At 40.8% G+C, this 23494-nt stretch overlaps 1 protein-coding gene across 2 annotated transcripts in view; it reads right to left on the bottom strand.

Moving 5' to 3' along the window:
• eif2b3 (eukaryotic translation initiation factor 2B, subunit 3 gamma) overlaps positions 1-22877 on the bottom strand; it is a 91813-nt gene extending 68936 nt beyond the window's left edge. Inside the window, exons 1-3 of one of the 2 annotated variants that reach the window (XM_080726082.1) lie at positions 22578-22877; positions 15720-15875; positions 8086-8243 (exon numbers count right to left, since the gene is read on the bottom strand). In XM_080726082.1, coding sequence (XP_080582208.1) covers positions 8086-8243; positions 15720-15867 — 306 coding nt within the window. In that variant the 5' untranslated portion in view covers positions 15868-15875; positions 22578-22877. The remainder of the gene's footprint in view (positions 1-8085; positions 8244-15719; positions 15876-22577) is intronic. The other variant, XM_080726083.1, reaches the window with a different exon arrangement.
• Positions 22878-23494: the final 617 nt, after the last annotated feature.

The raw sequence follows: 23494 nt of genomic DNA, 5'->3' as shown, positions 1-23494 counted from the left end.
CCTCCGGTTTAAAAGGTATGGTTTTTACCTCAAGCACGTTTCAAAAGAACAAAAGGAGCAATTTTCCGTTTACAACCTATGTGCACGTGTACACACAAACACACACACTGTCACGCACACAAAAAGAAATCCCCCCAATGTCCTGTACTGCATGTCATCATCCAGTGCCCAAAGCCCCTGAATGCTTCCTTCTGCTTGGTTATCAATGGTGCGCTCCTTCCACTGGCTGTGCACAAACCCGTACGAACACAAAGAACACATACACACACGGTGTACGCACGGCACGCACATCGCTCTGAGGATCACTGGACCGTTCCATAAACTGGTACACACACACACATACACACATAGTACTGTATGCACGCATGCACGCACGCATGCAAACAGATGTGCAGGATGAGTGTAAATGGTGCACGGTTTAAAAGTGACTGGCAGAAGGCTGGCTATGGGCCCTCCACCATGACCTCATCTGTTTAGAGAAAGAGACGGATGGAGGGAGGGAGGGAGAGAGAGAGAGAGAGAAAGAGAAGGATGGATGGATGGAAACATCCAGTGTGGGATGGAAGGTTGAGCAGGCAGGCAGGACAAGACGGGGGTCTGGCGGCAGCGATGTAGGGAAGACTGTGTGTGTGCAGGGGCGTCACAAGGGGAGGGGAAAGTGGGACTCAAGTTACGAGGGGCCTTAATTATTTTATACTTTAGCTATTGTAAAATAGCAGATCTACAAGCTCACAGCGCGGCACCGAGTGCCGCGCTGCGAGCTTGTAGATCTGCTATTTTTGAAAAATCGTGAAAATTTGTGCAAATCTTTGAATATATATATAGTGCCATATCTCGCTATTTTTGAAAAGTCGTGGAAAATGTGTGCAAATCTTTATTATCTATTTTTTATGCGAACATTTGTAACTCAAATTTTACTTCTGGGGGGGGGGTCCCTGGAATTAAATAGTTTTTCAAAAAAACTTAGAAGGATTTGAAATATTCAGACTCAAGATTTTTCAAAAAATCACACTCGTGTGAACTGAGCGGTGGTGTGTGTGTGTGTGTGTGTGTGTGTGTGTGTGTGTGTGTGTGTGTGTGTGTGTGTGTGTGTGTGCAACAGCGCCCCTCCCTTAACATGTGTGGTCAGAAAAGGTTACTGCAGGCTACAGACCCGGAGACAGACAGACAGACATACAGACATACAGACAGACAGACAGACAGACAGACCCACACACACGGCCACGTATAGGAGCGTTGTGACCACCGCTCAAATAGTAGATCTACAAGCTCGCTGCGAGCTTGTAGATCTGCTATTTTTCAATAGTTAAAGCACAAAAATGTGAGTGAATCCTTGTACCCACTACCCAGGGCACAGAATTTGGTCTGACACCCCTGTGTGTGTGTGTGTGTGTGTGTGTGTGTGTGTGTGTGTGTGTGTGTGTGTGTGTGTGTGTGTGTGTGCGTGCTACAGTGTGTGTGTGTGTGTGTGTGTGTGTGTGTGTGTGTGTGTGTGTGTGTGTGTGTGTGTGTGTGTGTGTGCGTGCTACAGTGTGTGTGGTGTGTTTTCGGCAGGTGAAATGAGGCACTTCAGCTTCTCCTCCCGTCCAGGGAGGGGAAGGCACGGATCAGTGATGGCGCTGCGGCACACAGGATCTCTCTCTCTCTCTCTCCCTCTCCCTCTCTCCCTCTCTCTCTCCCTCTCTCTCTCTCTCTCTCTCTCTCCCTCCCTCCACCCCACACGGCCAGCCCCCCCATCCATCCATTTATTTATTTCACGCTCCCTCCATCTCCTGACAATCACTATTCTCACTTTGCCTTCTCTCTGTACTCTCTCTCTCTTAAGCCCGAGCTGTTGTCGTTAGCTGTATGCGGGGCGGGCGTCGCACACACCGAAAGTAGCCGAGCTTGTAGGTCTGTGCAGATGCTAATACTAGTTAGTATGTATAATGTGCACTAACCAGATAACACACAAGCTATAATGCAATAGATCACAGTTTTTCTTTGTTCTTATAATTTCATTTCCTAATAAGTAACGGTTTTGGAAATACAGGGATCTTCCCAAAGGAACTAAAGATAGATACAAAAACATGTTTTTTAAAACACACTTTCAATAGCATTAACATCAAAAGTTGTTCTACTGCGTTGTTGAATACTGGATTCTAAATGGCCAATAGAGGCATCGCACAGTCCGTCTGTTCATAATTAGGCATTTAGCAGACAATAACTGAGAGACTTATAATAATAATAACTGCAAGGTACTGTAAACACATTAAATGCAGAGACAGTGTAGTGCCTCAATAAACCAAGAACCCGGCATCAGTCAACAATAACTATCAAAATAATAATCTGTAAATTGAAACTATAGAATGCCAGGTAAAACAATGAACCAACCGGCTAGCATCTGACTAAGAAATTCCTTCTAAAACCCGCTACAAATCTGTTATTTCCTAGACCTGCCCAGAAATCCGTCATTTCCTAGACCTGCGAGAAATCCGTTATTTCCTGATGGCTGTTCTCAATAACAGACGGGTGGTTCGGCCCCCGTGTTTCTTACGCTGCAGTGGAAGCGGAAGCGGCGTAACCGTGTAATAAGCGTGGTAATGTACAGTAGAGGCCGTCGTTATTGGAAAATAAACCTCGACCTGCCGGTGGGTTTATGTTCCAATAATGACCGCCTCACTGTACACGATCCCTTACTTTAACCCATTTAGGCCTAGAATTATTGAATGCTTTAACTACAGAAAAATAGCAGATATACAAGCTCGCAGCGCGGCACTCTGCTATTTTTGAAAAATCGTGACAATTTGTGCAAATCTTTGAATATATATATATTCTTTTTGTAACGCAAATATTTGCTTCTGGCGGGGGTCCCTGACACAAAATATTTCGAGATGGGGGTCGGCGGCCAAATGCATATAATTCTAGGGGTCCTTGACATGAAAAGGTTTGAGAACCACTGACGTAGAAACGTGGGTTTTAAAAAAAAGGATATTGTTTTTTTAGATTGATATTCATATGCATTTGTTATATTGTTGTTGATGTTCTGACATGTTATCTTGTTTATTATAGTGATGTATTATCTGCTTATTGTAAGTCGCTTTGGATTAAAAGCGTCTGCTAAATGCCTAAACTGTAAACTGATTTAGAAGAAATTTATAGCAAAAATAGCAGATCTACAAGCTCGCAGCGCGGCACTCGGTGCCGCGCTGTGAGCTTGCATATCTGCTATTTTTTAATAGTTAAAGCATAAAATAACGGTTAAAGAAGTAACAATGCGTAATAATAATGCGTTCCCGGTTTTAACAGGTTAAAAAAAAGGGAGAATACCAAGTAAAAAACAAATGACCTCACTGAAAGTAAGCAAAGCTGTTGTGCAGATGGGAGCCGATGGAGTTTTCCTGGCTTGGCCTCTCAGGCTGCATCCCTGGTTGACCACTGTTCCACTGCTATAGGATATTCTGGAGCGCTGGATGTTAACTGTTAATTTAACCCCGACAGTGTGCAAATGGAACCACATGATGCTGTGTGTGAGGCTCGTTTCGGTTCCATTTTGCACACTCCATTTGTTACAGACTCTTTTTAGGGTCCACGTCATTTTAACTATGGGGACCTAGCTAAATGGCTATAGCCTACATACGGATACGTCTTGGGAAATCTAAATTCAACGAAAGGACTTGGACACTATAGAAAACCAACGCTAAACCACAACCCACTAGGGCATTAACAAAAAAGTCGACAAGTCAACTCAGTCGACTTCATTACACAAGTCGACTCCCACCAGAGAAAGTCTAAAGTCGAAGTTGAAAAAAAAAAAAATCTATGGAGAAAATAGCAGATCTACATGCTCACAACGCCTCGCAACTATTTTCACAATTTCTGCCTCTAATATTGACAATTTGGACAATGTTTAATTTGTAATTTTAGAGGTATTAAAAAGTCCTTAAATTGGCACTTTAGAAATGTGCAGATACACTCTATACACTTAACATTTATTTTGGTTTGTTTACAGTTGAGTGAGAAAACAATGTTTCACATTAAGTTAATCATCTGGGAACCCCCCCAAAATAATTGGGGGGTCGTGTGTGATGTGATGACGTCACCAAACGATAAAGTCGACTTCAAATCAACTTTTTACTGAGTCGAGTCGACTTGCAAAAATCACAAGTCGTTAATGCCCTACAACCCACTGCTTTGAAAACCAATCCTGATACCATCTCATCCTCACCTGATGAAAATATATTGACATAGAAACTTCCTGCCCCCTGTGAATGAAAAAAAGGCTCTAAATGCCGGGGTTTTCTCCAGTGCCTTATCCTTCATATCTACTAGTACTCCTGCTCCTGAGATGCACCGGACCAGCCTGAACTTGACTTGAGGTGCAGTGAAACCCCATTGTTCCCGATACCATCCCATTTATTTCTTTTTGGATACGTCTTCAGACCTTTCAATAGGGCAGAGACCTCAGATCGCCTGGCTACGTGAGATACCATTACATCATCAGCCATCCGGAACCTCCGGCAAAACGATTTCCCTAGTTTAAAATGTGTTTAGTTTGGTTGAATCGTTTTGTTTCTTTTGGTACAATAATCATTTGTTGTGTCCATCTTTCTAAACCTGATCACACGGCTCAGTTTAAGATACCAGGCTTTCCCGGGGCGCCCGCTGGACTACTGGTCTAGGCGCCCCCTCAAGGATCCCTGGGAGTCCCCGAAACTCCACATTAAAAACAGTGTTATACAATAGGACTTTATACAGAGTCTGATGCTTTTTAACATTTTTGATCCAATTTGGTTTGCACTGGTCTGCGTCATCCAAAACAAATCGCACCCTTTACCGCACCCTTTCCCCGTGGCAAATATCCTTCCAAAATGGCAAGTGATCAGTTCCAGTGATCATGTGTTATCACCATGTCAAGTTCTGCATAGATTATTATGATTTGATTGAACCGATATTAGAGCACTGATGATGATTCATTCACCGCAATCTCCAGCAGATCAACTTGGAATAAACATCATTGGGGTAAAGTTAGTTTATCACACAACATGGAGTGTTCAGAAACCCAAAGAAATAATCCTGTCAGAAGTCATTTTGTCAAATATTTAATGTGAGTATATTATTATATGGGCTTATCTTTTTAATTTATTGCTCAGTTATTAACCCCTCTAAAAAAATGCAGGACTCTAGCTTGATTTGGCTGAAATAATGCTGTGGTTTCCATGTGGTTCTCTGAGGTCATATTTATTTGTTTACCGTATGACGGAACACCATATTTGGGCGAGACTGATGGGGTGGCTCGGTGGGACGGTGGTGTGAGAGCATCAATTCATAAAATGTGAAAAACGTTCACACAAACATTTATATGACGGGATTTACTTCCTTGGCCTACTGGTAGCATGCATGAGACATTTGGCGCTGATCTGTCCAGTGAATCTGGCAAATCTCTTTGCCAGAACCCATTAAGATCTGAGGACGATACTACAAATGCCTTCAAAATAAGTAGTTCTCAAAGGACCCCCCAAAATGATATGCATTTGGCCACACGGACCCCCATCTGAAAATGTTTTGTGCCAGGGGACACCAACGCTCTATATCAGTGGTTCCCAAACGTCTTTGGTTGAGCCCTAAAAGGGAGATTAGACGTTTGTCCGGAACACAAACTGGTGAAAACGGCGATCTACAAGCTCACTACGGGGCGCGAAGCAGCGCGTTGTGAGCTTGTATATCGCCTATTTGCACTACTTCTTAAACATTTGTTTTCAATTGTAATTCATGGAATTTCTTTGTTTTTTCTTTTAATTAGTCATGAAGTTACTGAGAGAAATCATTGCATTTTTTGAAAAAAAAATAAGAAAATGCTTTTTTGGTAATGTTTTTTGAAAATGTTTTGAAATAATTCAAAACAAAATGTAGGAAACAGAAAATTAAGGGACCACATAAATATGTCTCCGTGACCCACAAATGGGTCCCGACCCAGTGTTTGGGAACCAGTGCTCTCTATCCACAACTTTCCAACATCCCATCGTGCATTGCGCAGAAGTTGCACGGAGCTTCCAGCGCCGCAGCCGAGTGTGATCTACAAGCTCACAATGGTTGCATCTGCGACGCAACGTGAGCTTGTATGTCTGCTGTTTACCGGATGTGTCCTACGCATAATGCTCCAGTAAATGTTTGTGGAAACAGGTGGATATGATGGCTCCCTTCCTAGGTGGTGTATTTTGTAGCATTTCAACCACACTGGCAGTGCACTGCCATCGGGCACATGGTTGCAATGGTACACGATGGGCATAGGGCTGTCACAATTATTACATAATCGTCTAATCGCAATTATTTGACATAATCGCAATTATTTTGTCATAATCGTCATAATCGTGAATGTTGAAAAATGTTCATACATTTTCAGAAATAGTGGAAAGAGCAGATCTACAAGCTCACAACGTGTAGCTATTTCCACTATCAATGTTATTTTTTAACTCATTGAGTGCCAGCCTATCACCACTAGAGGGCGCCCAGTGACCAGAGAATAATAGAGATATGCTGGTAATGCATGCCCAAGCCCTGGAGCCATGACTTGCCTGAACACTTTCCTTTGTGCATGTACAGGAAGAGGATGAAGTTAGCTTGAAGTTAGCTATTGGCTACCAAGCATTTTAGAAGCCTTATTTTCGTCAACTTAGCCATGATTAAACCTTGCACACCTCATGCATGGGAAAAAAACAGAGAAGAATGAGCTCTAAAAAATCCAATGCAATCCTGGATTGCATTGGAGTGGATTTGTGCAGTTTGTTCACAGCTTTCAAACAAAAAAATCCGATTGGAAATCCGTTCAGGCATTCTTGAGATAATCGCCATTATGTTTTACATGTAATGTAAACAAAAATGGCTGCCCTGTATGTTAGATGGGGTTGTATGGGGGTGGAACATGCAAAATCGCGATTGAAATCATGTTCACCAGATTTGATGGGGTCCAAAAAAAAAAAAAAAAAAATTCAAAAAAAAAATTTCAAAAAAAAAAAAAAAAAAAAAATCTTTTTTTTTTTTTGTTTTTTTTTTTTAAAAGCCGAACTTGTTCGGGATCGGCACTCTACGATACGCTAATAAAGCCGAACTAGTTCGGGATTGGCACTCAAAGAGTTAAGTAGTAAGTTGTCAAATATGTCAGTAATTTCTTTGTATATTTAGGTTATGTGTCATATCTACCATGTGCAACTTCAAAGCCTAAGAGCCAAACATAAATGTAATTGTCAACGACAAAAACACAATTAAATCGTTAATCGCAATTATTTGAGTGACAATTAATCGTCATGTAAAATGTCATATCGTGACAGCCCTAGATGGGCATGGGTCTAATTGGAAAATAGAAAGATGCAATTCTGGAAAATTGCAAGTGTGGTTGTCACGCGAGCCACACTTGCAAATGAATTTGGAATTTGGAATGCCCGTATATGGGCATACTGTGTCAGTCCCATGTGGCCTATGACCTCAGACATCTATGATGTCAGTCATCTCCATATTTGAGAAAAGTTAAATTTTAGTATTTTCCCATTCAAGCCAATAGAGAAAATGTATTTGTTAATAAATTAATATAAATTAAACAATCTAATGTATCTTTAACCAAGCGTGACGGGTCCCGATGAAAGCCAGTCGATTTGATATATAGCCCAAGTTTATCCGGAAAGATGGAAGAAAGTCAGACAGAAGTACTATGTCTGGTTCCCCTGTTAGGGCAACCACACTAAGAAATAGTAGCCTGTTGTCAGTGTACCCGTTGTCCCATTTATGCTCATACAGTATGAAGATGTCCGTATGTCTGTCTCTTTTATACCCATATATGGAGTTCCGTGTCAGGAATGCCTAAATATGGAGTTCAGGTTTTCGTGAAAACATATTGGACTTGAAAGTGCAAAACCCAAACTTTTCATTGAAATGTGGCGCTTGTATATATCGGCTAATTTCGCTACAGTTCTTAACGTCCTTTTTAAATTCAAGGATATTTTTTTTTTTGGACATTTCTGAAATTCTAATCTTTTGGTCTTCAAGGCAGAAGCTAGGAGCCTCTCTGCTACACAAACACGCACGCACACACGCACGCACGCACGCACACACCTTGATCTTCTGCTGGATGTATCGCAGAGCGTCTGCGGTGCCCATGTCTGCATCCTCCTGGATGCACACCACGTCCAGCTTCATCTTCACGTCCAGCTTCATCTTGGGGTCTGTGCTCAGCATCTTCTGCACCTCCTTGGTGGTGATCACTATCACCTCTGGAGAGAACACAACAAAACATTAACTTCCTTGGTTGGTGGTGATCACTATCACCTCTGGAGAGACCACGACAAAACATGAACCCCCAGGATCCATATTCTGGGGAAATTAGCAGATCAACAAGCTGTTGTCGATCTGCTATTCATGGCGAAGATATTTAATGCAATGAATGAAAACTGATCACTAGTATAATGCGCTGAGGGACTCCGGACAAACATATAGGTTAAATGGTTAACCACATGAACCCTAGATTCTCTTAAGCTGACCTTATCTTCATATAATTGGTCCTCACTAATGTGATCACAATTTCCGTCTCATTGGTAGACTATGGACGGTTCAGAAACCTGCCTAGAGCCTACCAATGACATCATCAATGGTTATTCCTCCTCTCTATTAGCTGGGTATTCCTAGCTAAAAGATACTACAGCCTGTCTCTTCGTGGAAAGTTAGCATGCTGAAATAGAAGCCATTGTTCTTGTTTTAATAAAAATACATTTAAAAAAGGTTAGAAATCTTGATGATGATATTGACAGTAGCTATGATGTAACATCATGACATAGGCGCTAGTCGCTAGCTTACGTTCAAGAAACGCAACATAACAGACAAGCGACCATTATTCAAGCGACAACAGAAGATACAAAAACAAAGACATGCACATGCATGGAAACGGTGGAAAATTGACATAATCTCAACTCGCCATTATACTATTATTGTGGGCTCGCCTGTAAGGCGAGCACACTTTAGATGTTGTCATTATTTATCTATCAGGCAATCATACAGTTCTCCTCAAAACTTCGGTTCCTTTCTACTCCTACATATTACTTAGTGAGAAAATGAAGATAAAAACATCAATGTGTTCAGCTTACAGTGGAGAAGTGTGCTATTATTTTTTACAGCAATCGGCCAAATGGTGGCGCTGTAGGAAGCCTTCGAAAGTGCGAACTTTGAACAGGTATAGCTCATGCTGTGTTTGAGTTACAGTCATGAAACCTGTATACACGTATGTGTCTCCTCCTGCCGAACAACTTTTACCCTCTGACTTTTGACCTCTGACCTTTAGGTCTCCCACAATTTGGAATTATATGAAAAACAGTAAAAATCTATCTCCTCCTGGGATTTTCGCGTTACGCGCACAAAACTTTTTTCACATGAAATTTGAACCTATATCTACACAGGCTATGCGTGAGAAGTTTGTACGTTAAATAATGATTTTTTAATAATTCAATGTATATTGCGGTTTTATGCTAATTATTCTTCGGCCTCTAAATCATACATGCAAAGTTACATGTTCATGGCATTTGGAAAAGATGTAGAGGCTTAGTCAAAATATCACTGAAACCAATCTTATTCCAATCGGCCAAAGGGGGGGCGCTATACAAAGCGTTTGAAAATTCAAACTTCAAACGGGCATAAGTCATGACTCGTTTCGTTTGAAGTCATGCAACTTGCTTACACGCGTGCTTTGACTCGAGCGGAAGACATCTGTGTCTTTGTTAAGTAAGCTCCGCCCTTAGATTTTCCGCCATTTTGAGCAGTTTGTAAAACACTTGAACCCACTTTTATTCTGGAATTTTCGTGTCACGTGCACAAAACTTTTTTTACGTGAACTTTGGACCAATATCTAAAGATCTGTCCGATTGGATTTCTTTTAAATTGAAACATGCTTTTTTAATAAATTCAATGAATATTGCAGTTTTATGCAAATTATTCTTCTGCCCTCTAAATCATACATGCAAAGTAACATATTCATGGCATTAGGCCAAATATCACTAAAACCAATCTTACCCCAATTGGCCAAAGGGGGGCGCTATATCATTTTAAGCAGTTTGTGAAACGCTTAAACCTGTTTTTATTCTAGGATTTATTTTTGCAATTTGCATGAAACATTCTACACACAATCTAAGGAACTTTATCTAACATGCCTATGAAGTGCACAAAAAAATATATATAATAATAATAATAATAAATATAGCTGCAAGCAGCGATAAAGTGGCCAAAGCCAAAAACACCTCAAATCATGAACACAGCCTGGGATGTGCGTGAAATCTTGCAAAAACATTCCCAATTGGTCAAGGAACAGATACCACCCTTCTCACATTGGCCTGTTATAGCGCCACCAGCGGGTCAACTTTTGCATAACACATTTTTGGAACAAAATGGACCAATCTAGAGCACTGCCTGCGATCTTGACATTTTGTACTTTTATAGCCATTGTTTTCTGGCTTGAAGCGAGCCCACAATTGTTTCGAAGGAACAATATTTTCTAGTTATAAAATATACATTATACACTTTAGCCCAATTTTATCCCTAGACTATTTGAAAATAACCGAGATCACAATGCGTCGCATCACGACGCGTTGTGAGCTTGTGGTGGACTTGTAGTGAGCTTGAAGATCTGCTATTTTCCAACATTTTGCACTTTTACTTTTGGTACTTTAAGTACATTTTTATGCCAACGCTTTCATACTTTTACCCGAGTGCATTTTGAATTCCGGACTTCTACTTGTAACAGAGTATTTCTACATTGCAGTATTGATACTTTTACTTAAGTAAAATATGTGAGTACTTTTTCCACCACTGACAAGTAGCACTGCATGAAGCTCATACACCAATATCTCCCCTGGCCAAGGGGGGTCAAGGGGGGTGATTCCCTCTTGTATGAGTGGTAAATGTTTGGTTTCCCAAGTGGGTTCCTAAAACGTATGGATTGTAGATTGAATACATGTGTGGCCGGCAGTGACAGAGCTATCAGAGAAAAATGCTAAAATGAGGGGGGACTAGCATATTTGGCAAAGCTGATAATGAAGCCAGGCTGCTAATAAAAACATACTGTATGTGTACTGTGGCTGTGCATTACAAAATGGCCCAGACCTCGTTGTAAAGTGCACACTGGGTAAGCCACTCTTTCTTTTACTATACGCAACGTAGCCACAATCCTACATAATCAGAACATACACAATAAGGATCCTCAGTGTCAACTTAAGTTATCCCCTTAAAGGAGTAGTTCACCCCCAAAATGACTTTTTTTCTATTGAATAGTCATGCCATGGAGACTCGAGTTCAATAATATTTTTTGGTTTTTGTCACGTTCCTAAGACAAAAATTTGATTCGAGTAAATTTACCCCCATTGATTCCGGATGAGGACCCGTTTCGAAACGGGTCCCCATCCGGAACGAATGGGGGTACATTTATTGTTATCACATTTTTGTCTTAGGAATGCAACAAAAACCTAAAAATATTATTGAACTCTAGTCTCCATGGCGTGACTAATCAATAGAAAAAAAGTCATTTTGGGGGTGAACTACTCCTTTAAGTTAAGAGTCAACTTAAAGGGCCAGTTCACCTCTGGGACAACCAGATCTTATTTTAATGTTGTTTGGGACATGATCAACACAATCCTGAGTTATTTTTTGTGTTCAATCTGTGTTTTGAGATATTTTAGTATTTCAGCATGAATGATGATGCATTTTGCATCATATGAGTCATCATGCTGCATCATATGATGCAAAATGCATCATCATTCATGCTGAAATACTAAAATATCTCAAAACACAGATTGAACACAAAAAATAACTCAGGATTGTGTTGATCGTGTCCCAAACAACAATAAAATAAGATCTGGTTGCCCCAGAGGTGAACTGGCCCTTTAACTTTTACGGGTCCGCTTGGTTACATTTGTTCACTCGCAGAGTTACAAATGGATACAATTTTATGCTGAAAAGACGTTTACTGTGTAGACCAGCCTTTAATTACGTTGGCACTGGTATTACCTCCCCAAAATGGCCAAAACATTTAACAAATCCAAAAAAGAAAAAACAGCAAAAAACCTGCTTTAATTACCCTTGTCTGTATAAAATGTGTCTCCTCCTGGGCATTTAGCTCACTATGGCTGTGTCAGCCTTGTAAAATCTAATTGCAGGGCTTTGGCTAGTTGGCTGCACACAGTAAACTGCTGGCCACACATGATGATAATGTATAGGAAGGTTGCTTTTCTTTAGGTCTAGGCAGACCTACGGGCTGCTCTAATAAACAGTCCTGTTTACTGGCGAGCAAGAGCATTGTATCAAATCCCTTTACAGGCCAGCCATTTGTTGACCGAATGCACATTGTGCTATTATTACATGATTTAGACTGGAGCGTACACACGCACACACGCACACACGCACGCACACTACAGATAGAGAGAGAGAGAGAGAGAGAGAGAGAGAGAGAGAGCTTGGGTTGAATGCCTCAACAGGCTAATTGAAGGGGGCATCTAGTTACTCAATTCCTTTCCAAAATGTTGTAACTCCAGAAAAGAACATGGACACAAATGGTCCCTCGGGTAAGGTGACAGGCCTAACCTATCACTGAGGAGGAGTAAAATGTGTATCACTGCTAAGAAGAACTAAGACAATTTGGCACACACCACTGAATCAGAGAGGGAGAGAGAGAAAGGGAGATAGGGAGAGAGACAGAGTAAGATAGTGAATAAGTAAAAGTAGTAGTAGTAGTAGTAGTATTGCTGACATTGTATTGAAGCAAAGGCTGAATCAACTATCAATTACCTATGTAATTTATTATTCGATTGATTAATCGAATAGTTGCTCAATTAACTCATACCCTGCCAAAAAATATGTTTCTATGATAAAAACGTCTTTAAAACGTCTTTTTCACTATGGACCTCCCTGCCAGACGTCTTCTGAACGTCTTTTTTATAAAAATAAATAAAAAAAAATTGAAAAAAAATGTTTTGAAAAAAAATTTTTTGGACCTCCAACAGTGTACTAGGCATGATCGCGATCGCGAAATTGCATGTTTAACCCCCATACCAACCCCATCTTTCAAACATGGCAGCCATGTTTGTTTACATTTGAAGAAAACATAAGGGCCCCTTTCTCCTGAATGCCTGAACGGATTTCCAAGCGGATTTTTTTGTTTGAAAGCTGTGAAAAGCATGCACATGCATAGTGCATGATCTGTGCACGAATGTGTGCACCAGCGTGCACACTATTTTTTTAACCCTTTGTTGGTGAACCGGCAATATAAGAGGTCATCCCACTTTAAATATGGCACCGACTGAGTTAAATGATAATGCATAGACCAATGTTAAATTGCTACTCTGGGGGCACTTTGTCAATGAAAAAGTACATTCTCTCATTTATTCGGTTTGATTAGTCTTGTCTTACTAACCAGCTGATGGCAGTTATGCCCCATCTTATAATATTAGCGAGTTTAAGCTAGATGGTTTTCAATACGGCAACGCCAGGCGGACTATGGCTGCTATGAAGTAATCGCCGTAGCGATCAAAATGGTTAAGCAAAGCCTCGGCGGCGACGGGTTCCCACCCCTTTCACTGAACGCTTTGGTTCCCATGGCGACGCGTACACGCAGCAGACGGAGTAGGCGCTACGTGGGAAGGGACCTTCTGCCGTAGTAGAGGCGGCCGCGGCGACGGCAGGTTTATCTATCGAGCACGGATCATTTCCGATTACCGTTGTCATCTGCCGTTGCCGTAGCGAGCTTAAAATCGCTAGTGTCTCTGTCGGGTGGAAACCTCATATGACCAAAACAGTTACTTTTCAGGATTCAAATATATACATTGTGTGACGCTGTAGTGTGATCAAGTAGGGCGTTCATTTACGAAAAACACAAAATGTTGAAGTATGGAGATGACGATTTCTGGCCGACAGCAACAATATATTGTACAACAGTGTCGTGCAAAAAGAGCATAAATACAGCTATTTTTGAAAAGTTGTGAAAATGTGTGCAAATCTTTGAATATAGTATGTATTTTTAGAACAAATATTTGTAACTCAAAATTTTGCTTCCTGGGGTCCCTGGAACTAAATATTTTGAGATGGGGATCCGTGGGCAAATACATATCATTTTGGAGGTCCTTGACATGAAAAAGTTTGAGCACCACTGACACAGAAACCATTTAGAAGACACTTATAGAATTGGGTCAAAATATTCAAAGACAGGCTCGCAGCACGGCACTCTGTTCCACGATGTGAGCTTGTGTATCTGCTATTTTTCAATAGTTTAAGCATAACAATCCACTCGTCCTAGACAATTTGCCCTCCTGGACCCCAAACTGTGGAATAAACCCCCTGTCGCTCTTAGAACGACTGACTCACTCCCTAGTCCCTAGCTTCCGCCGTGGCCTGAAGACTCACCTCTTCAGACTCCACCTAGCACTTATCATAGCACTCACCTACCCTCAATGACCATACATGAAAGCTACAGAGCATTCTTAGTTTTTTTATAACGTTTTTTTACTGATTAGGTGTGCGGTCTACCTATGTTATTTTTTCTAGATTGATATGTATTGATGTTGATGTATTGATGTACAGTATTACCTTGCTTATTGAAGTCGCTCTGGATTAAGAGTGTCTGCTAAATGCCTAAACTGTAAACTATAAAATAATGGTTAAAGCTATACTGTGTAAGTTGCTAAACTAGTGTCAGTCGCGGTATTGCTTTTTTCTGACGTTTTTCGTCCGGAGTCGCCACAGACCACCGCCGCGGACCATCCGGAGCGGCGCCGCAAACCACCGCGACCGATACGGATCCGTAGAGGGGTAGAACGTAATTTTCTGAGCAGGATTTGGGGATTAAGAGGTGTATGTGTGTATGATCCGCGATGTGATTGGCCAACGTATACACAACGTATACAGATGATGCAGATGACGTAATTTTGCCGCGAAATCCGGTCCCCCCAGCCAGGATCATAGAAAACATATAAAGAGAAGGCTTTAGAAGCTGAAAATAACGGAGTGGGTGTTCTAAAACTTTAGCGATTTAACAGGACAATTTTAAGATTTGTTTTATAAGTGTAAAAAACATCACAAGGATGCAGCTGGGACGTATCATCAGTGATGTAGCCTGGGGTCGACGGGTGTTTCGGGTCTCGCAACATCATACACCCTCGCCCAGGTGACCCAGCCGGGGTTGATCAAGTCCCGACTTACGTCCCAGTAGCTATCCACGATCAGTCCTATTAGGGAAAGACAGGGTCACTCAATGTGCAGCACCGGAACTACTCTGCCAGGATTGGGGAGCCATTCTGGCGCGTGGAAGAACTAGGCTCTATGGGTTGACTCCTGGCCGGGCTCCTCCTACGTCTTACCAGGTCCTCTCCTGCTCTCACCAGGTTCAGAACCTGTGCGTTGCACCAGACCCCAATCCAAACATTCCATTCAGCTGCTGCAGTTGAATGGCCCTCCTAAAGGCCTCACCGTGGATTTGTTGGGCTTCTTCCTCACGGAAGACACAGGCTGGGGCGCTAACCCAACCTGCTCCCGGGTGCCGTCTAAATTCCGGCCGTCAACCGAGTCTCCGGTGGTCACCAAACTATTCCTGGTTGTCACATAGTCTATTCCTATGAGCCACTATAAATAGAACTAATAGTGTAAAAAAAGTTACATAGTATAACTTTAAAGTAACAATGCGTAATAATGCGTTCCCGGTCTAAATGGGTTAAGACGCTCACCTTCAAAGCCCACTCTCTCCAGCAGGTTCAGGGGGTACCAGATGAGAGGCTTGTTGCCCACCGGCAGCAGAGGTTTGGGGGTGTTGTAGGTCAGGTCCATCATCCTGGAACCACCGCCTGCTGCCATTAACACCGCCTGGAACTCCATGATGTCTGCTGAGAGGTAGGGATGGGACGGTAATCGTTGTTAATCGTATCGTGGAGTTTTACATTTATCGTGAATTTATCCTCCGTCACGCCCTGGGATCAATGCACCTTTTATTTGTCGAGCTACCATTTAAACTCTCTATAATTGGTCAAACGGACCTGCAAATAACGTACTTGATTTCACTCTCTACCAAATCTCTTTCACTCTCTACCGATCTACAAGCTTGTGGATCTGCTATTCTTTGGCAAATGTTCTGCCCCAGCCGGATAATGGATGTTGGGGATGTTTTGATTATCGCGATAATATTGTAAATCACAATTGCTTTGGTCACAATAATGGTGACATGGAATGGAAAGAGAAGCAGAGAGAGGGAGGGAGACGGAATGACAAGAGAGAGAGAGATGGGGATTGAGAGAGACAAGAGATGGAGAGAAAGACGGAGAGACAGAGGTAGAGATGAGAGAGAGAGAGAGAGAGAGAGAGAGAGAGAGAGAGAGAGAGCTCTTAATCACCAAAAGTATTGGCTACTCAATATCACACAGTAAAATCCTCAGTGTTAATGTATCCATTTGTAACTCTTAAAGTGTGCACAACATTAAGACAGCTGTATGCTGAATGAGTCTATTATAACAGCACATTGAATGATTACTGATAGTACAATATGTTATTGTTGTTTAACATGGTATAGATATCATTCTCAGTGTTAAAAGTCAATGCCATGATGTTTTGATCTGATAACTAATGCACGAGACGAGAATCTGCCCCACTCCAGGGACAGAAAGATTGACCGGCGAAATGTCAAAGTGTCCCGGACACTGGATAATGAGAAACCAAAACATTCTACATCCTTGCTTCTGAGTTCACGAGACTCAGTCACAACACCATCTCATGATCCAATGTTATGTTTAAATTGTCCAATCATAATGTGACTAATGTATTTTATGCTGTACACATTCAACTATATATGTGGAATCATTATGCTTTGTACTCAGAGAAACTATGGGTGAGAAAATGCTCTATACTGTACTTGTACAGTACTTTGAACTCTGACTAAACTTCAACACAAAAACGCATATTCTCCGGTGTGGTCTCATTCATTGTGTGGAGTATTTTATTATGATTGGGGAAAACTGTTTATCCATATGGAATATGATCCAAAATTCCATCAAATGGTCCATTCGATTGCCGGATTAGCTCCGAGGAGATATTGGTCTCTTCCGCTGCTAGAACCAGTTAACAACCAGCCGGGGATATTATCAGACGTTTCCCCTGACTCCCACGGAAAGGACTATCTCCCACACGTTTTTTCCTCCTGCGCGAGGAGAAATTACCTTGGGACGCCCCGAGCACAGGGAGGCAGAAAACACCTGCCGAAATCTAAACAACCTTTTTACAAACGGAACCATTGCACCATTTTTGAGCTTGAAGCCTCTCTCCAAAGCTTGGAGAATGAACTGATAACAGCCGTAACGGCTAAGATAGACGATGAGGAAATGAAACAGTTGTTTCTAGGTGCCCCACAATTGCACCATTTTTGCCCATATGGAGAAAGGAATTCAGATATGATGACTCTCTCCCACATCAACATATCGTCTGAAGAAAGACGAAATGGAGGCGGCCAGGGTTGGCTCTGGCACAGCGTTCCACACCAGGGACCGGACACAGACAGTTTCTCTCACAGAGACTTGAGAGGCGGGCTTCATTCTCACACACTGTCCTAATTCAACAGAACCCAGGTCATACGTTTATACCTGCTGTCTTAAGAGTCTAGCTAGCTCTTAACACAGCTGCGTTTTTAATGTTTAATGTTTTTAGTCTATTGTTTTTGTCGCTTTTTGTTACATGTTTTGAGGACATAGCAGCCGTTTGGCCACGGAGAATGCTTGTCCAAGTTGGGTTTGTATCAGTACGAGACTTCATTATAGATTTCATTTTATGCTCCAGAACAGCTGTTTCAAGACGTTCTGACGGAAATCTTTTTATTTGGGGCCAGAACATATTTTGTTCTGAAGGAATGTCTCTTCGGCCAGTACGATAACCCAATACGGCTGATTAGAGCCACTTAATCACATAAGAAATAGCGTGGTTATTTTAATTAGGAGATTTCACTTTATGCTCTAGAACCGAACGTTCTGACGGAAATCTTCATGCTTTAAGCGTCGTTTTCGTCTTATCTTATTTTATTTTTAATTTCCGTCTCAGGCCACTCTGAGATGTTGAATACAGGAGCTTTTTATCTCAGCGCTCCCAAGAACATTTTTAAGAAACATGACCATTCAAGCTAAAAAAAAACCCTGCTCCGAGAAGCAGTGTTTTTATCGTGTAAATCCTGGACACACACGGATGAGATGTTACAATCTAAACCTAGAACCTTTTTTTTAACCCGGACCTCACATCACTCTGGAAGATCATCGGGAACTCCCATTTACCAGCAATACCTAAAACCTTTCCTGGAACATTTCAATGGATATGGGCGAAGCTGCGGAGACATTATTGCCACTGGATGTGTTGCTGGATACCACGCAAACCTCATTAGGAAGGAACCGAGAACGCAAACAGTGTTTTCAGATGCTGACGGGCTTGACAAGGCCCCCCCCCAGCCGAACCTGGCTGGCACTGCCTTCCACTCACAACGCGATGGGACGCGTTGTGAGCTTGTAGATCTGCTACGTGACTTTCATGGATTACAATGTCCCGAAAAGAACAAACACTCTTGACCCTTGGGACGCCCCGAGATAATGGTACTATATATTTTGTTTACTTTTGACTAAGAACGACTTCTGGAAAGAAAAAAAAAGAAAAATCAAGTTCTGACTGACAAACCTGTGTGTTAAATGTTTTTGATAATCTATCTCTGTCTAATCATCTCTAATCCAATTTTCCTCCCCTGGTTACATTTCGGTTTGTCTATTATGAAAGCAAGAAAATCAAACCAAGTATAAAGTGAGCGGTGCTACTTCTGTGTACAATATGGTACAATATGTGCTTGGCTTATGCTGCTTGCTTGCTGCTTGCCCGCGCTCGCTTGACCGATGCTTACATTTTGGTCTATTATCGTTTTATTTTGGAAAAAAAACTATGAGGGGATTGCTGGAATTGTTTTTTATTTCATTTTTCTTATTTTTACCTTGAGAGGCCACGAGCCGATTCAGTTTCTGTGTGACCTTGCTCTCTCTTTCTCTCTCAAAAATGGGTTTCATTCGCTCTTGTTCTGTATAATCTACTGTTTACATTCTAATACAGGGCTTGATAACAATGTGCTGGGGTTATATTTGAATCTGTCTTGGGTTTTTCTCCCTCTGTATTGTGTTCTAACTCACTTGCCTGGTTTGCAAAACTAGGAATTATTTACACATATGACTGTCTCTCCCTCTCTCTCTCAAAGGGGATCTCATTCGCTCTTGTTATGACTACACTCGTACTGATAACAACCAACGCTTGGGTTTATTTGAATGTTTCTATGTCTTAATAATTTTTTTCTTCCCATCAATGACAGGTGGGCTTTATTTTATTTTAGGGGACAGGACGGACTAATGACATGGCAGAACAGGTATAGTGGAACTAACTCCACTAACTCGCTACCAACTTAACTGACTGATTATCAGTGACTGACTGACTGACTGACTGTTTTATTTCAATTTTATTTTAACCAGTTTTCTCCTGTCCTCCTGTTTTGTCGTGAAAAACACTATTTCCTGTGTAACAACTGAACCTTGTTCTTTCAAACCACACCTTATGGACATGAACCAAAAACATTTACTTTTACCATTCTTAACACATAAACTGCAGTATGGGTTAAGGATGGAAGAGGCCTAGCCCTGCTTTACTCAACCTTTAATTTCTCATGTTGGTTTATTTTTGGTAATACTTTATCCTCTTTACTTGAGTAAAAGCAGGCTGAGACGGTTCCAAAAACAATTTAGATGGCTGGGCTCCATTCAAACCCGTTCAGTCAAATTCCACAATTATTACAACCCTACTGGGCTTATACGGGATTACACATTATGGGAAAAAAAAAAAATGACATTATGATTATGTTATGTATTTTTATTATTATTATTTTACTTCTTTAAAGTCTCTCTCTCTGGGACACTTTCAGTAGAGAGCCTTTCAGCAGGCCTCGCTAACTATTGTTTTGGGAAAACCTTATCTTGTTATGATACACTTCCCCCCTCACAGGCCTGGAAGCTCACTAACTCTGACAGTGAGCAGAATCACTGTCCATCCACAAGGTTTACTGTACCTCTGGACCATCTGTTTCTCATTTAACCATATTGCCTCCAAACATCAACAAAACAATTTTTGTCACACCCAATATTTTTGGCTGTGGCAAACGGGAGGGAATGTGTTTGGAGAATTAATATTTAGAATTAATATTTTTTCATTTAATTTTATTTCTTTCATATTTTCATTTTCTGAATTCATATTTCATTTTCTGATTTCATATTTTCATATTTCATTTTGTTTTCATTTCATCCCATTTAAATATATTTCACCTTATTGAAGTTGATTCCAATCCTCAACAGGGTTAATCTGTTTCCCCTAACAGAACAAACTGACACAACTTGTGTCCTCTTTTGGTGATGTATCTAAACATTTCAATTTAATTTCTATATATAAATACCTTATTGCCTTACATTATGGATTGATTTGTCCCTGTCTTTTCCCTTGTCTTACAGATAAAGATATTTTGAGATGATAATTGAGAATGAGTTGACAGACACATACTTCACTGCATGTCTGTCCAAAGTGGAAATGTCAAAAAGGATGATTGAAAAATCCATATGTATTTCGTGAGTATGAAACTGCATCACACACGTTTTCCCGCTGTAAAGTTTTTTTCAGACCTTGACTCGGACAAAAGCCAGTAAGGAGGAATAGACAGTTGGCTTTAAGGCGGCTCCGGTTTGACACCTCACTATAAATGTCCCCAACCTGCAGGGACAATTAAGACCACTGATTACCTAAAGGTAACCTCGGAGGTGTACGAATTATGACCGCCAAACGGCTGATTTTCGGATGCTGTCTAAATACATTTTGAATGCTTTTGTCTTTAACCTAAATTATGGTAAAGAGTCAAGTTCGTCTTGTTTTGACTAAAATCGGCCCCAAATTGTAATAACCACCCGGGAGCGTGATGCTGATGTGTTTTTATCTTGCTTGACATGGATAATTTCCAATCAATCTTCGACACATTGAACCTTTGTAAAATACATATATATAATAATTAATAATTAAGACAATAAAAATCTTTTACCTCTACTTAAAAAACAAAAACAAAGTTCAATTATGATATTCTGATTTAAATACCTTTGGAAATATACAGTTCTTTTGACTCTACTCTTCAAAAACTATCGAAATGTTTTTGACTTAAATTGTTCAATTATTATGTTCTGTTTCAAATACCTTAAAAAAAGTTTAACCCATGTTTTCTTCCCTTGTTGTTTATGCTGCCTTGACATTTAACACTTCAAATGCTATCTCAGGAGGGAATTGATAGTACAATATGTTATTGTTGTTTAACATGGTATAGATATCATTCTCAGTGTTAAAAGTCAATGCCATGATGTTTTGATCTGATAACTAATGCACGAGACGAGAATCTGCCCCACTCCAGGGACAGAAAGATTGACCGGCGAAATGTCAAAGTGTCCCGGACACTGGATAATGAGAAACCAAAACATTCTACATCCTTGCTTCTGAGTTCACGAGACTCAGTCACAACACCATCTCATGATCCAATGTTATGTTTAAATTGTCCAATCATAATGTGACTAATGTATTTTATGCTGTACACATTCAACTATATATGTGGAATCATTATGCTTTGTACTCAGAGAAACTATGGGTGAGAAAATGCTCTATACTGTACTTGTACAGTACTTTGAACTCTGACTAAACTTCAACACAAAAACGCATATTCTCCGGTGTGGTCTCATTCATTGTGTGGAGTATTTTATTATGATTGGGGAAAACTGTTTATCCATATGGAATATGATCCAAAATTCCATCAATTACTATAACAGAAAGGGACCCCAATTTAAACAAGCCCAAGCCCGTTCACTGATACAATGTATCAGTGAACTGTACTGTCCTATACCTTTTCCTATGCAAACTTCTAATAAAGTATTCAATATTCAATCAATCAATAAAAGACTATAGTGTAGGGGTCTTCAACGTTTTCAGGCCAAGGACCCCTTAGTTGAGAAAGAGATAAAGCAGGAGGGACCCCCATAACTCTTTCATAGATTCCATATAGTTTCATCGTTTGACAGCAAGATCATCAGTATTTGGATGCATGACAATTTGTGTTTTCAGATATGTAACCACCTGAACCGTCAATACTTAATAAACTTGACCTTTCACTTTGTCATTAGTCTGCTCTTTTTCCCCTCTACACCAAAGCTCTTTGCCAAAAATAGCAGATATACAAGCTCACAACGCCTCACAGCGTGAGGCGTTAACGTGAGCTTGTTGATCTGCTATTTGTGTCTAAAGTTCTCAGAAACGCAGATGAACGCAGTTCTAAAATAATGATTATATTATAACACCATATTGAATGACCATTATAACAGAATAGAAGAATGACCATATTGTATTATTGTAGCAGCATATTGCATGACTAATATGTAGTTCAATGTATTTCTAATATAAGGAGTATATATTAGAGAATGACTGTATCATTATAACATCATATTGCTTCCACCTACCTGTCAACGTGCACAGATCCTCTGATGATCACTTGTTGTCAGTGAATATGATGATGACATGCAGCGCCGCTGGTCGCATGTACTCGCTGTCACTCTGTTGTTAGCACTGAGCTAACGGAGTGGTGCTTGAACGGCAGCCGCTGCTTCGACAAACACGAGATGTGGAAACGGCTGCAGGGTTGCTGTGTGAGACACGCGTGCCCTGGAATATGTGGAAACGAAATATATTCCGTTGTAGTTGATTTATTTAGGCATAAGTTCATGCAACAGGCTACAGCTAGAATGTATGATGACACTCTGTGTGCGTCCCGTGAAACAAGTCCGTGCAGGAACCTGCTCCTCGTCTACGTGATAGTTCCCTCTGGTATCAGCCTTCTTTCTAAGTATCAATACTGCAATATAGTCCAGTCATTTTAGGCCAAAATTTGTCCAAACCTAGAACAAATTGCAATAGTAGCAAACTCAACTGATTTTGTATCCTCAATATGTCCTTAGTGAGGGAAAAAAAGTCCCAAGGAATCCCACCGGGGCAAATGTGTTTTTTTCATTGTTTTGTTACCCCTATGACACCTACTCGATTGCTGGCAGGATCACTGACGACACTGTATTTCAGAGATTGTGGCGCGCTCAGATTTTGAGGTAGCTCAAAAGTAAAGATAGCATTTGATTCAAGACAATCTCAGGTTTCCAATGGGCCCAACCATGTCATGTTAGCTCATTGGGAAGAGGGCTAAATACCTAATGATTCAAAGTTAGATGATTTTTTTGGCGAGAGAAATATGGACATCATCATTTTTCAAATGGTCCCGTGACCTTCCACCTCAATATATGTTACTGGAAATGGGTTCCATGGGTGCCTACAAGCCTCCCCTATACAGACATACCAGATTTATGCTAATCCCATGCAGTTTTTGGCA

This window comes from Nannobrachium achirus (genome assembly GCF_963921795.1).
Source record: "Nannobrachium achirus genome assembly, chromosome: 5".
Classification (NCBI taxonomy): Eukaryota; Metazoa; Chordata; class Actinopteri; order Myctophiformes; family Myctophidae; genus Nannobrachium; species Nannobrachium achirus.
This window is presented reverse-complemented; position numbering and strand designations above follow the sequence as displayed.